We start from the raw sequence: 12849 nt of genomic DNA on the forward strand, positions 1-12849 counted from the left end.
ATAAAATATAAGTGCTTCCTACCTCTTCATAATAAAAAGCCTATTCATTGGGACTTTTCTGGGTGAAACATTTCTGTTCTCAATGTCAAAATTACAAAATAGTAGGCTTTAATTTAGAACATGTATCCTTTGATGCTTCTATACTAGAGCAGTTTTCTCACTTAAAAATTATATCTCAATGTTTCAAATTAGCTAAGTTGGAATATGTTATGGGATGAGTCATCCAGTGGAGTGAAAATCAGAGAATCTTCATGTCTCATACTTTAGGCCAGAAGATAAAAAAAAAAATATTTAGTCCTGTAGCAACTGCAGAGAAACATCAGGAGCATCAGGTATCTAAAAGCCATTGCTAGCTTAAGGGCAGCTGCTTTGGGAGAACACTGACCAAATCCTTCATTTTTGGATACTATTGGCTAAAGTTGCCTGCACTACTCCACAGTGAAGAGGCACAAATGAGACTGCAGGATACTCATTAAACCACTGAATTTCAAATCTGATTCAATTATCTAGTCTTTATACCTGCAGCAAACATGTTGTTAGAAGAGACAACAAATAAGAATGGGAAAGAAGTGCATGGAAGTATATAGAAGATCAGGCATACAGAATGCATATGTTCTCTACCATGTGAATTTGATTTTGGCAGTAAATATTCCTGTTGAATAAAACTTTGACTTCAAAAAGAAGCCTGGAAGGCATATGTCAATGTGTTCAGATTAAAATTAGTTTACATAGGATTTGTAGACCATGCTGTGTGCATGGATCACTGCTCTTTCTATGCCTGGCTTCTTCTGTTGTCTTCTACTTTATCACAGACTCCCTCTAAGTGGTAAGTCTACTTCTGTAGTTCTGGTTTTTATCTAGAAGTCTGGCCTCTGGATGTGCTATTTCCTGGGATACTGGAGAGATAGCAACCCTGCATCTACTATTCATACATTAGGCAGCATGTAAGCATATTCCTTCCCTGCAGCATGACCCATCTCCCTCACAAAAAGGCAACACATGAGTTAAAACTTCCAGACCTCTTGGTGGACAACACTGGAGCTGGCAGCAGAGGACTTGCTGTGTGGGAATTATAAGAGAGAAAACCTGACCTCCTGTAGAGGAGCAAGGATGTTGCAAGCACATGGGGACATGAAACAAGATGTCAAGGATACAAGTAGAAATGTAGGACTCCAAGCTAATGAGAAGCAGCTTTAAAAGACTGATACCCGGACAAGCACTAATATACTTTGAGTTGCAGGCCAGTAGGTCATATATGATATAAATTCTGATTTTAGGCTCTTGAAAAAAGGTGTTGGAAATTTGCTTTAATCAAATTTAAAAAAAATGGAGCTATCATTGTATTTATAAATGGATCAGAGCTATGCAATTTTCCATCCTTCAAATCAAGAAAGAAAAAAAGAGGTTATTCACAATGAACAAGTTCCTAAAAACATCACCTGGAGAAGCTAACGAGATTCATATAAATATCTAATTTCCTTTAAAACTATATATGAAAGTGAAATATTGGAAAGATCAGGAAAATTATATGAAAAAATGCATGGACTTGGAAGATTCTCAAATTAAAAAATTCAGGAAACATTTCCAAAGTTTCTGGAATATAAACCATCCCACTTTCTTATAATAATCTACTTTTCCTTAAAAAATGTGCAGAATCCAAATCTGAAATTTCATTTCAGAAATTTCAGGGCAACACACACAGAAAGCAAGAGAAAGTTGCATTAAGTGAAAGCAGAATTGTGTCCTGAGCAACCATCACTTTTTTCCTTAAATTAAAGTTCTCAGAGACTCTGTAATAACATTAGTTTAAGCAGCAGGAAAAGCAAACTTCATGTGAAAGATACAGAATTTAAAAAAACCAAAAAATCAAGAAGTGCTTTCTCAACTACTGGTTAAAACATCTGTTGAAGTACTGCTGCTCAGAAACTTCCTGTAGTCATAATTTGATTTATGCAGTTTTCTACCCTCACTAAATGTTTTTCTTTAACATCTCCTTGGTCTGCAAATCTGCATCAAGCCTATTCAATGTCTTCGTGAGATCAAAAACTTGAAGTGATTACAATCAGAAACATAAACAAAACAGCAATCTTTCCAGCAAAGTAATCATAGCTTTGTGTGCACTGAAATCAGTTATATCAAGAATGTATCACTTTTATTCCTTAGGAGTCTATAAATGTTAGAAGATATCAAATCAAAGTTCCCAGTTGTGTAGCCCAGCTGGGACAAACAGAAACTGTTCCATGCTATTAAAGGCTAAATCTACAAGGCAGACACCAAATCCAGTTTGTGTTAAACAAGTAATTTCACAGAGTAGTGTGAGCAAAACAACTGAGACTTGCATGTGGGGGGATAACTTATCTCCTTTACAAACACCACTATATTTCTTACACACACTTTAAATCCACACTTTTAAAAATCATGGATGCCTAGTTTTAGATTCAGGAAAAGAGATGGGCCCACTTTACCAGACTGAAACACTACACTTATGACTTCCATCAAAGTCAGCATAGACTGAATAGTGTCAGAAGAAGACAGTATTTTTGTCATCTTTCTAGTAGGTTTCAGGTCTAAAAATATTTTGCAACATGGTAAAAAAATCCTTTTTGGGGCATTTTGATGGCATGATTCTCTAAATTCCATTTACTTGACATGGAAAGAATACTGCTCCTGCCTAAACAAAATGTACTACAAAACAACCATGTAACCTGTTTTTTTTCTTCCTCATATAGTTTGAAACTGTTCTTTCATTCCCTAAATATGTAAGATATGCCCATAATCCTACCAGTCCAGGTCTATTCAGCTTTTTTTTTCTTTCCCAGAGATTCTGGATGGAATTTAGGTAGCTAATGTCAAAAATCTGTCATCTGAAGTAGAGCTATATACATTTACATTTATTTTCAGAACAAAAATTTACTCATAATTGTTGCCTAAGAGTGTGTAGGTATGTTTTGTTTGCTTGTTTGTTTGTTTTCAGAAGATGCCAACCTTAGTTTTGACACATCAGATTATCAGAACTTAACTGTATGGCTTTCCAGAAAAGTCAAGATCTTGAATTTTAAGAAAAAACCCTTGCATGGGCTCAAGGAGTTAGTCAATAGGATCCCCTGGGAGGTGGCTCTCTGGGCAGCAGAGCTGCCCTGGGAAATTGCCCTCAAGGAGCAGAACAGAGCTGCAGATCTCTAAGGACACTTCCCATACAGCACAAGAATGAGGTGAAAGAAAGGTAAGGAAGGCCTTTCAGCCCCAGGTGAAAGAAATAGGGCAAGGAAGGCAAGAGTGGAGGAGTGGACACCTGCTGGTTAAACTAAAAAAAAGGCAGAAAATGCACCATTAGTGAAAAAGTAACCTGGGCAGAGTTTAGGAACACAGCCCAGTTATGCAGGATGTGGTGAGGAAAGCCAGGACAAAGAGGAAGCCGAACTTGGCAAGGGATACATGGAATAACAGGATGGGTTTCTACAGGTGTGTCAGTGAGAAAAGGAAGGCTGAAGAAAGCATTTACCGCATCTCGTAAGCAAGGCTTGCAAACTTGCAATGATGTACAAAGAAAAGGCTGAGGTACTCGAGAACTCACCAAGGCCAAGTGCAAAGGCCTGCACCTGGGCTGGGGCAGCCCCCAAGAGCAGACAGGCTGAGGGATGAATAGATCAGAAACAGCCCTCTGGAGAAGGACTTGGGGCTCTGCTATGTGAAGGGCTGGACAAGAGCCAACAGTGTGCATTCACAGCCCAGAAAAACAACTGTGTCCTGAGCTGCATCCAAAGTCCCATGGGCAGCAGGGCTAGGAAGAGGATTCTGTCCTTTTGCTCTGGTGAGACCCCACTGCAGTGCTGCATCCAGCTCTGGGGTCCCCAGCAGAGAAAGGACACGGACCTGCTTGAGCAGGTCCAGAGGAGGCCTTGTTGTTGATCAGAGGACTGGAGCAACTCTCCTGTGAGGAAAGGCTGAAAGAGTTGGGGATGTTCAGTCTGGAGAAAAGAAGGGTCTGAGGAAGCCTTATTAAAGCCTTTGAGCGCTTGTAGGGTGCCTGTAAGCAAGATGGGGACAGACTTAGGAGCAGGGGCTATTGTAATAGAACAAGAACAATGTTTTTAAAACTAAAAGAGTGTTGATTTAGGTTAGGTATAAATAAAAAGATGTTTACCACGTGGATGATAAAACGGTGAAAGAGGTGTCCCAGAGAGCTGGTAGGTGCCCCATCCCTGGCAATGTTTGGGGTCAGGTCAGAGAGGGCTTTGAACAGCCTGCCTGATCTACTTGAAAATGAACTTGCCCAGGGCAGGGGAATCAGATTTCATGATCTCTAAAGATGCCTTCCAATCAAAACTTTTTTATGTTACTATGATTCACTGTTTAGGATCAATCAGGAGATGCCACTTCAAAAACCTGAACTGACAAAGTAAAAAAGGCAATACCCTGTTTCTGTCCAAGATATATTGGATGATTAAACAGTAAAGCAAAACTTTCTTCATTGCTTTGTCTGATGCAGAAGACAAATGACAACATTTTGGCCTACTCTCTCCTCAGAAAGAATTTTTTTTTTTAAGCTATGCCTAATATTTGAGGAGATAAGAGACATTTCACTTAATCTTTCAAACTTATGGCATATGATTTTGTAGTGATCATTGGAGAAAGATCTGGCATATAGCCCACGACCTAACTTGTTTAACTTCCTTTTTCTTCAAAGATTTTTAGTACGGAAATCATACAATATACTAGAGAGTTAAAAAGATCATGCACTAGCCCACTTTCAAAATGTAGCTCCATCACAAATTTTTAAAAATGTATTGTTCTCAAAATGCTTTGAAATGTTTTTAAATAATACACTTCACTCAATGAATTGCACATAATCTGTTTCTAACTTTTCATTTTTGAAGTATTTTTTTCCCAAGGTAAGGTAAATATATCTGTAAAATATCAGTGGGATATGAAAACTATTCCCTGCCCTTCTTTACAGGAAGCTTAGGGGACTTTTTGTTTTAATTATGATTTGCACTCTAGACAATCACACCTTATGTAAGAAACATGACCAGAGGCTCTGCTTATATTTTTTTCCACTGGATTACAAATAAGATACAGTTATGCAATTTTGCAGGACTGATGAATGTCTTATACATTTTCAAATTCACACATTTTGTAAATCATTGTTCTGTGAAAAGACAGAAAATAAATAATTTGTAATAAAAAAAATATTATTATTATTTGTAATAAAATCAATTATATGTAATTATTCCTTCATTTCATTCAAACAGGGATGATTTCTGTGTGCTTTTATGAAGAATCAGCTTCACTGGTAGTTCTTGTACATAATTTTTCCCTGACCACAGTTTATTGAATGGTTGTTTCTTCATCAAAAGAGAGATGAATATATTGACCCTCCCAAGGTCAACAAATTGACCTTCTTGTGTCCTGGTTTTGATCTGCAAAGTGCGTTGTTACAAGAGAAAAGTAATGTTATAAAAATATGCAATGTGAAAATAATTTTATAAATTAATTCAGATTTGATTTGGATCCATGATTCCCTGTGATGTGGTACAGACCATGGGGGATACTGAAGAACCATATCATACATTATGATCCCTTTTGCTCTAAGGGAAAAATTCCTGTATTTTGCCTATTAGCACAAAGGGATTTAAATAATATTCTTCAGATTTGAAGCCTAAAACCTATGCCACAGTGGATCCAGAGAAAGATCAGTCCAAAGGCAATCTTTAATGATTCTCATATGAGGATGCTCATTTAAAGCACAGAGAATGTTTGATATTTCCTTGTGAACATTAGGCAAGAAGTAAATTTTTATGGCATTAAATTGAACCCTTAAGAATCTCATGCTTGCAGGAGTTGAACTGATAGAGTAGTTAATGAGCTATAATTTCAACTTGGAGACTGCATTCAAATACTGCAAATGATTTCTCATTCAGTAAGGAAATATTTTTCTAAAAAGTGACATAATTCTAACCTCATATTTAGTTTCTCTGATTTTAAATTCAGTATCTAATAAAGAAAAAAATCTCTGAGAATTAAAAGCTTCAAAATATCCCTATAACGTTGCACTTTGCATTTGTTTTACTTTCAGCTTTTGCTTTTATGCAAGTAAATAAAATGAAAAGGCATCCATCCTGGATTATACAATCCAAAATACTCCAGCTGTCTGTGAAGATTTACTACCAACAAAGATATTCACTTAGGGCTTAGTAGAGACTAAATTTACATCTTTATGATTGATCTTATGTTCTCACCCCTCAATGTTGTTCATCGTATTTTCAAGTAAAAGAAAAAATAAGTGCCTCAGGGCCTGAACAACCTGACCTTTAAATCAAGGCCAATAGTGAAAAGCAGCCAAATAATTCTTCCAATTTACCATATGGGGAATGTTGCGTTTAAGATGCCTTCTTATTTAAGTTATATTGTGGACATAGATTGTTTGTCATTAATATGTAGAAGGTACCAGGAATTTACTCAGCTCTACTAAATTACTTCTGAGAATTTTATTTACTTGTACTGAAATGTAGCCACCTATTGAATTCTTAAAAGTCTGTTACAGACTTTTCCAGACCAAGGAACCAAAATTTAGTTTCTGATATTAAAGTCCTAATAAACTCAAACCCTCCCCCTATGTTACTTCTGTGTATCTGACACTCATAATGCTAAAACCTCAGCTCAGTGGACAACTGCAACATATGCCTTACCTCCCCCTGAAACTTCAATGAGAGAGATGAGACAATGAGACTGCCGAACTGATTTTCCCCCAAAGACATCTTTCCTTCAAGGTGTGCTTCACCGTTCCTTCTGCTGTGGTCGTGGTTGCCTAGCAGAGTGGCAGGCAGCACCTCCTGCAAGGCAGTGCAGCACAGCTCTGGGTCGTGCTGGCAGCCTCCTCCACTGAGGCTGCACTCACAGTGAAAATTCCTACTCAAAGACTGTCTTATGGGAGTGAAATGTCTGCCTTGTCATGAGAAAAGCCTACAATTAGGCCTTAAAAAGGCAGATTGAAGCTTGTCTCCTGTCCTTTCAAAGATGCATGAACATTGGCATTATACTGCACCTTCATTAATATAAGAAATCATTAATTTTTCTGCTATGTGGAATGTTCTAGGAAGAATAAATAACAAGAAGGGAAGGCTGGCACAACACAATTCTTTGAAACCCAATACAAAAGGACCTGTTGGACAGATAGGCAATTGCTCAATCCACTAAAGGATTTATTTAAATGGATGGATTGGTACAACACTGATCAAAACTCAAGCAGAGAGATGTATTTGTTCTCTGTCATTTCCAGACATAGTTATTCTCCCCATGGAAACAAACTTTCAAATTAACTTAAAAGCTCACAGAACTCACAGAAGTGCTTAGTAGACACATGCACACATTTTTATGTGTAGAAAATTAATCCTTGTGCATCTGCCGTGAGTTAGAATTTAAGATTGTGCAAAATCAGCATAATAATATAAATGTGCAAGTGAGTTTGTTTCTGCCATTAATAATCTAAGTGTTGAATTATTTAAATCAGGTACCCCGTCTGTAGCAGCTGAAAGATATGCTGTGTCTCAGAGAACAACTTGCTTCTGACAGGCAGCCAGAATTAAAATAGGTTTTTGATTTGATAGTCTGATTGCACAGTGACTGCAGAATTAAACTTTGCATGCAACTTAGATGCATTACCTTGATTTAGAGTTTAATAAATACAGTTTTGTATAACCTGTTTAGATTATATCCAAAAGAAAAAGCTACTATCTGAATTCAGTTAACATGGCAACTATTTGGTATTCCCCCCATAGTATTAAGCACTAGTCAAACATAGGTTAGAGAGAGGAAAAAAGGATCCAATTTGTAGCTGAAGTATAATATATTTGGATAAAATATTTTTATGAATATAATGATATTGGTGTTTTACTTCTGGTATTATTAAAAATATCACTGCATGCCAGACTGATGTTTTCTGAACTAGGATGAACACACAGAAATTTCCACTAGCTAGTTTAGCAAATTTCATAGTTTGTGCATTCTCTTTAGTGAAATGTGAACAGAAAAAAAAGAGTAATTTTGTTGGTCGGAAATGTTGCAGGAAACAATATGGAATGGGACCCCCCACATTAAGAAGACCCATAATAAGACAGAATAATACCTTCACAAAGCCAGATATGAGAGTCTCAGGTAAGAAATTACTTGTTCTGCCTCTATTGATACTATAACTTGCCTTTTCTACAGGCAGGAGTTTGTGATGATGAAATAGAACCACAGCATCATAAATTCACAGAATCAGAGAATGGTCTGGATTGGAGGGGATCTTTAAGGATCATCCAATTTCAACGTCCCTGCCATGGGCAGGGACACATTTCACTGAACCAAGTTCCTCAGAGCTCTCCAACACAGCCAGGAGCAATTCCAGGGATGGGGCATCCACAGCTTCTCTGGGCAGCCTGTGCCAGTGCATCAACACACTCACAGTAAAGAATATCTTACTTATATCCAGTCTAAAGCTACCCTCTTTCAGTTTAAAATCATTGCCCCTTGTCCTGTCACTACAGGTCCTTGTAAAAAGCCTTTCATACAAGCCCCATTTATATATTCAAATAAATTAATTAAGTATCCTCCTGTATTTTTTTTATGGTGACATCAGAACACAGACAAGGTAGATGTACATAGCAAATACAAAGATAAAGCATATTTGAGTAATGTTATGTGAAGCGTTATCAGTGAGGTCACTGAAAACAGAGAAACAACTTCTCAAAGATTCCGTGAAACTTGGCACATTCATATATATTACAGATGCAATGTTGTACCAAGCATGAACCTGAATATAAAATGGATTTAAGCATTTGTGGAAAACTATCTGTTTCTCAGTAGGAGTTTTAGGTTGAGTGAGTTCATGATTACATTTACTTCTAAAACACATAATACTGCTTGGTCTAGAGCTCAATGTTACAGATTTATATTTTTAAGCTGTTAAATCTTCTCTTTATTTGTTATTTTCTACTCTTGGCATCAGACTGAGTTCTGCTTTGGGAACTTCTGAGAGGACGAAGTCCATGATCATTGCTGAACACGTGGAAACCCTCTGAGTGTGCTTGTGGCTGTCAGGTAAGGAACAGGTTAGGGCAGCCACAAGGCCGTGGACCAAGAAAGCTTCAGCATTTTCTAACTGACATGCTGCTAGCCTTGATCTAGGATGCCTGTAGCCTTATCTGCAACTGATCCCTTATGAGGCAGGGCCAAGTCCTTGTTAACTGATGCCTGGGAAAGGCCTATCCAAGAAACAGACCAAGAGTACAGCCAAACTTCTGCAAGAGGATGCAAAGAAGGGGTCCTCAGATTATTTTTTTCCATCATAAACAATCTCACTTATGGTGGTGACACACTACAGAGTAATTTTATCCAGGCCAGGAGTAGCTGCCCCTATCAGAGCAGGGCCACTAAGATGATGAAGGGATTGGATCACCTCATTTATGAGGAAAGGTTGAGAGAGCTAGGACTCTCCAGCCTGAAGCAGAGCAGGCTCAAAGATGAGGCTTGTTTTGTTATGTTCTGAATACCTTCAATATTTCACCCATATCAAAGATGGAAATGGCCATGTGAGGTAGGTGTTGCTTCTGTACAATATTGTTAATAATTTCCTGTGCTCTGCTTTACCACTGAATCGAACCTGTGGATAGAGAAAGAACATATACTATGAAATTACTTACCCTCCTTCTTCAGAATATTTGTGACCAAAGGCAAGGATGTCAGATGCTCGGCCACTGCCATCGCATATCACAACGGGAACAGGAGGAGTGTCTCGCAGATACTCCAGAACAATGGAGATGACATTGGGACCTCCTTCCACAATAAGGGCCACCACTGGAACTCCTTGGCCGATTCCTGGAGCAAAAGGAAGAAAGAAACAAACCAAACCAAACAAAACCAAACAGCCAACCAATCAATAAAAAAAACCACAAACACACACAAAACAAACAAATAAATAAATGCAACAAAAAAGAAACAAAAAATGCAAAGTCAGCAAGGCAAAAAAGACATAACAGCAGACAGAAGAAAAAAGAAATCAGACTGAAATAACTGCATTGTGACTGTACAGTGCTATGTCAGAGAAAACACATTCAGTAAATCAGGTGTTTTAAGGACAGATGGAACCAGTGTAGCCATCTCCTCAGTTCCACTGCATAAACCAGTATATTCTGGCATTATCTTCTACTTCAAATACAATAGTTAGGTTTAAATAGACAACAATTTTCTTTTTTTTTTTTTTTTTTCAAAAAGATCAAATCTTGTTTTGAAATCATAAAGAAACTTCTGCATGTCTTCCTCCAGGTTCATAATCAAGACTGGAATCTTGCTTGTAGTCTAACTTTTTGCATTATGTCATCTTCCCATCATTGAGTCTTCCAATAGTTTTGCTTGCTGTTTCAAAATTACCTCCATGATACTTTTCCTGGTGTGTGGGATCCACTTTGAGGTTGCAGCTGGGCAGCCCTTTAACCTTCTCTTGAACAAACTAAAGACCTTCTCTTGCAAGTCAGTTCTATACATGTTTTTCAACTCTAGTTTTTCTTTGAATTCTCTCCAATTTTACAGCATATCCTTCATTCCTTGATTTGCAGACCCCACACCAGGTACATTGCTCCAAAGAGAGCTGAACTAGTGCTTAACCAAAGGAGAGGCATCTTCATTTTATGCACCTTTGGTGTAATTACATGGGAGCCCTCTGCAAAAGTTGTAACACAGACTGCCAGGAAAGTTGTGTGTATTTAAGAAAGGCAATATGATGCGAGGCTGGTGTTCACATAGCTGAAAAAGCTTTTATGGTAGCCACTTCTTGACCAGCTGAGATTGGGACATTCAAAAGGACTCAGGCAACAGAAGAAGTTGAACATTTTCTATTACCATTTTTTCCTGACAGAAGCTTCTTTTCCTTTTCAAGTAGCTTTTTCTAAGAAAACCTATATGCATTCTGCACAAAATTCTGACATATCACTGGAGAAAAAGAAAAAAAAAGAATGTCCTTCACTATTAATATCTGGGTTTGAAGAAGTTGCACAAAGCCATGTAACAACTGTTAATATGTCTAATGAAGTTTTCATTTAGAGAGGGTACAATTCTCCAAAGCAAATGTAAGCCTGTGAGGCTGGAGCATTAAATCTGATTAGACCCTCTAGAAATATTCACAGGTCAAATGATTTTCAGTAATTTTAAGGACTTGAATTACTGTAAAAAATTAGATAAACTATTCTTTAAGAAAGAATGAAAAAAACCTAATTTGTATACATAACAGGAAAATATTCCAGGCATTTCTTGAACCATTTTGAGGGAAATATTATGTTTCCTGAAGTGATTCTCAGCATGCCTTGTTACGTTTGTCTCTACTGTTTGACTGTGGCTTTTTTATCATATAACTTAAGTAAAATGTGTGGTGTGGTGCTTATTTATGTTGAGAAAACTACAGGTTGAATTATAAAATATAGGCTAATGAAAGAGCATACAAAGGGTGGAGTATAACAAGGTGATTAACAGAATGATTTGCACAGAGATCAAGGGTTAATTTCTTCTAATAATATTAAGGACTTCTCTGAATTGCTGTTCTACCCAATCTATACACCTGCTAATAAGGTAATATTAAGAAGTATTCTTACTAATGTGACAAACTGGGTCTGGATGACATTGAGGATTAATAGAAATTGAGAAAGTTCACAATTTGAGATGCAAAGCCATTTATGTGGTGTTTAATAAATCCTTCTGTAAAGTGGGAACTCATTAGGAGGAAATACTAGAAAAGCTGATGAAAAGAGAACTGTCTTTGGTATAGCAAGACTACTAGGAAAAGTTATGATCCTGGAATACACAGAGCAAAACATTTTCAGGAGGAAATGGGCCATTCAGTGCAAGCCACTCTGGAAATGCCATCCAAAATACTATCTGTACTGGTGCCCAGGCTTGTTCAGAAAGAGCAAACTGGAATGAATGGAGGAAAAAGCCAAAAGGAGTTTATGGGGAATAAAGAGGTAATCTTATAAGACAAGATTCAATGAATTTGACTCATCTTCCTTAGCAAATCAGGGGGATAAAGACACCATGACTGAATACTGCCATGACATACAGCACATTAGAAATTAACAGCTTTAGATGGAGTTCAGAAGATTCCTGGTTATCAGGCGAGTGAAGTCTTTACAGTCTTGTAAGACTAAAAGGGAAAACTTTTTGTATTGAAATGATGGTCTGCTGCTCACCAATCATCAAAATTGCAGTTGTGTTGTGTATCTCAAACTGTTCCTGAGTTAGGTTCTGTCCTTCTGCTGGAAGTCTGTTCATTCCCAGTGCTTTCTGCTAGATAAATAATTCTCATATTATAAATAATTATGGTTAGTCTAAATAGACTAAATAGTCTGAACTATTTTTGCCTTCTTGGGCCATTTGAAAACATGTCTAAAATTTCTCTCGCAACCTTTGATTTTCCTTTTAAATATTTTTTAACATATATATACATATATATATATATTTTTTTAATTTAAGCTTTTATAGTCACAAGAGTTGTCTGGCATATAAAAGTTGTCTGCTGTTGTTCCAGTTGTGTTTCATTGTAGTTAATCAGATGGCAGTTTTTCTTTACTCTAGTTCTTTAGAAATACATTCAACATGAAAACAATCCTGTAATTTGAGGCTAGTAAAATAAAGGAACTTTTTTCCAATTCAGACTTCAGTGAAACTTTGGAGCTTTAAGTTTAACGATCCCCCAAAGTCATGGTTTATCATATACAATTAAGTTCCAGATTGAACTGTAACTATTTCATCATTCCGGCACATTTCTTTGTGAGACAAAAAAAAATTTAACCACAAACATGATTTCTATATCTCATTGTA

General features: G+C 37.1%; 1 protein-coding gene across 1 annotated transcript in view; it reads right to left on the minus strand.

The window, feature by feature from the left end:
- TRPM3 (transient receptor potential cation channel subfamily M member 3) overlaps positions 1-12849 on the minus strand; it is a 259088-nt gene that overhangs the window by 92701 nt on the left and 153538 nt on the right. Inside the window, exon 7 of the mRNA XM_054004438.1 lies at positions 9684-9858. Coding sequence (XP_053860413.1) covers positions 9684-9858 — 175 coding nt within the window. The remainder of the gene's footprint in view (positions 1-9683; positions 9859-12849) is intronic.

The sequence above is a fragment of the Vidua macroura genome, chromosome Z, assembly GCF_024509145.1.
Source record: "Vidua macroura isolate BioBank_ID:100142 chromosome Z, ASM2450914v1, whole genome shotgun sequence".
NCBI classification, from domain to species: Eukaryota; Metazoa; Chordata; class Aves; order Passeriformes; family Viduidae; genus Vidua; species Vidua macroura.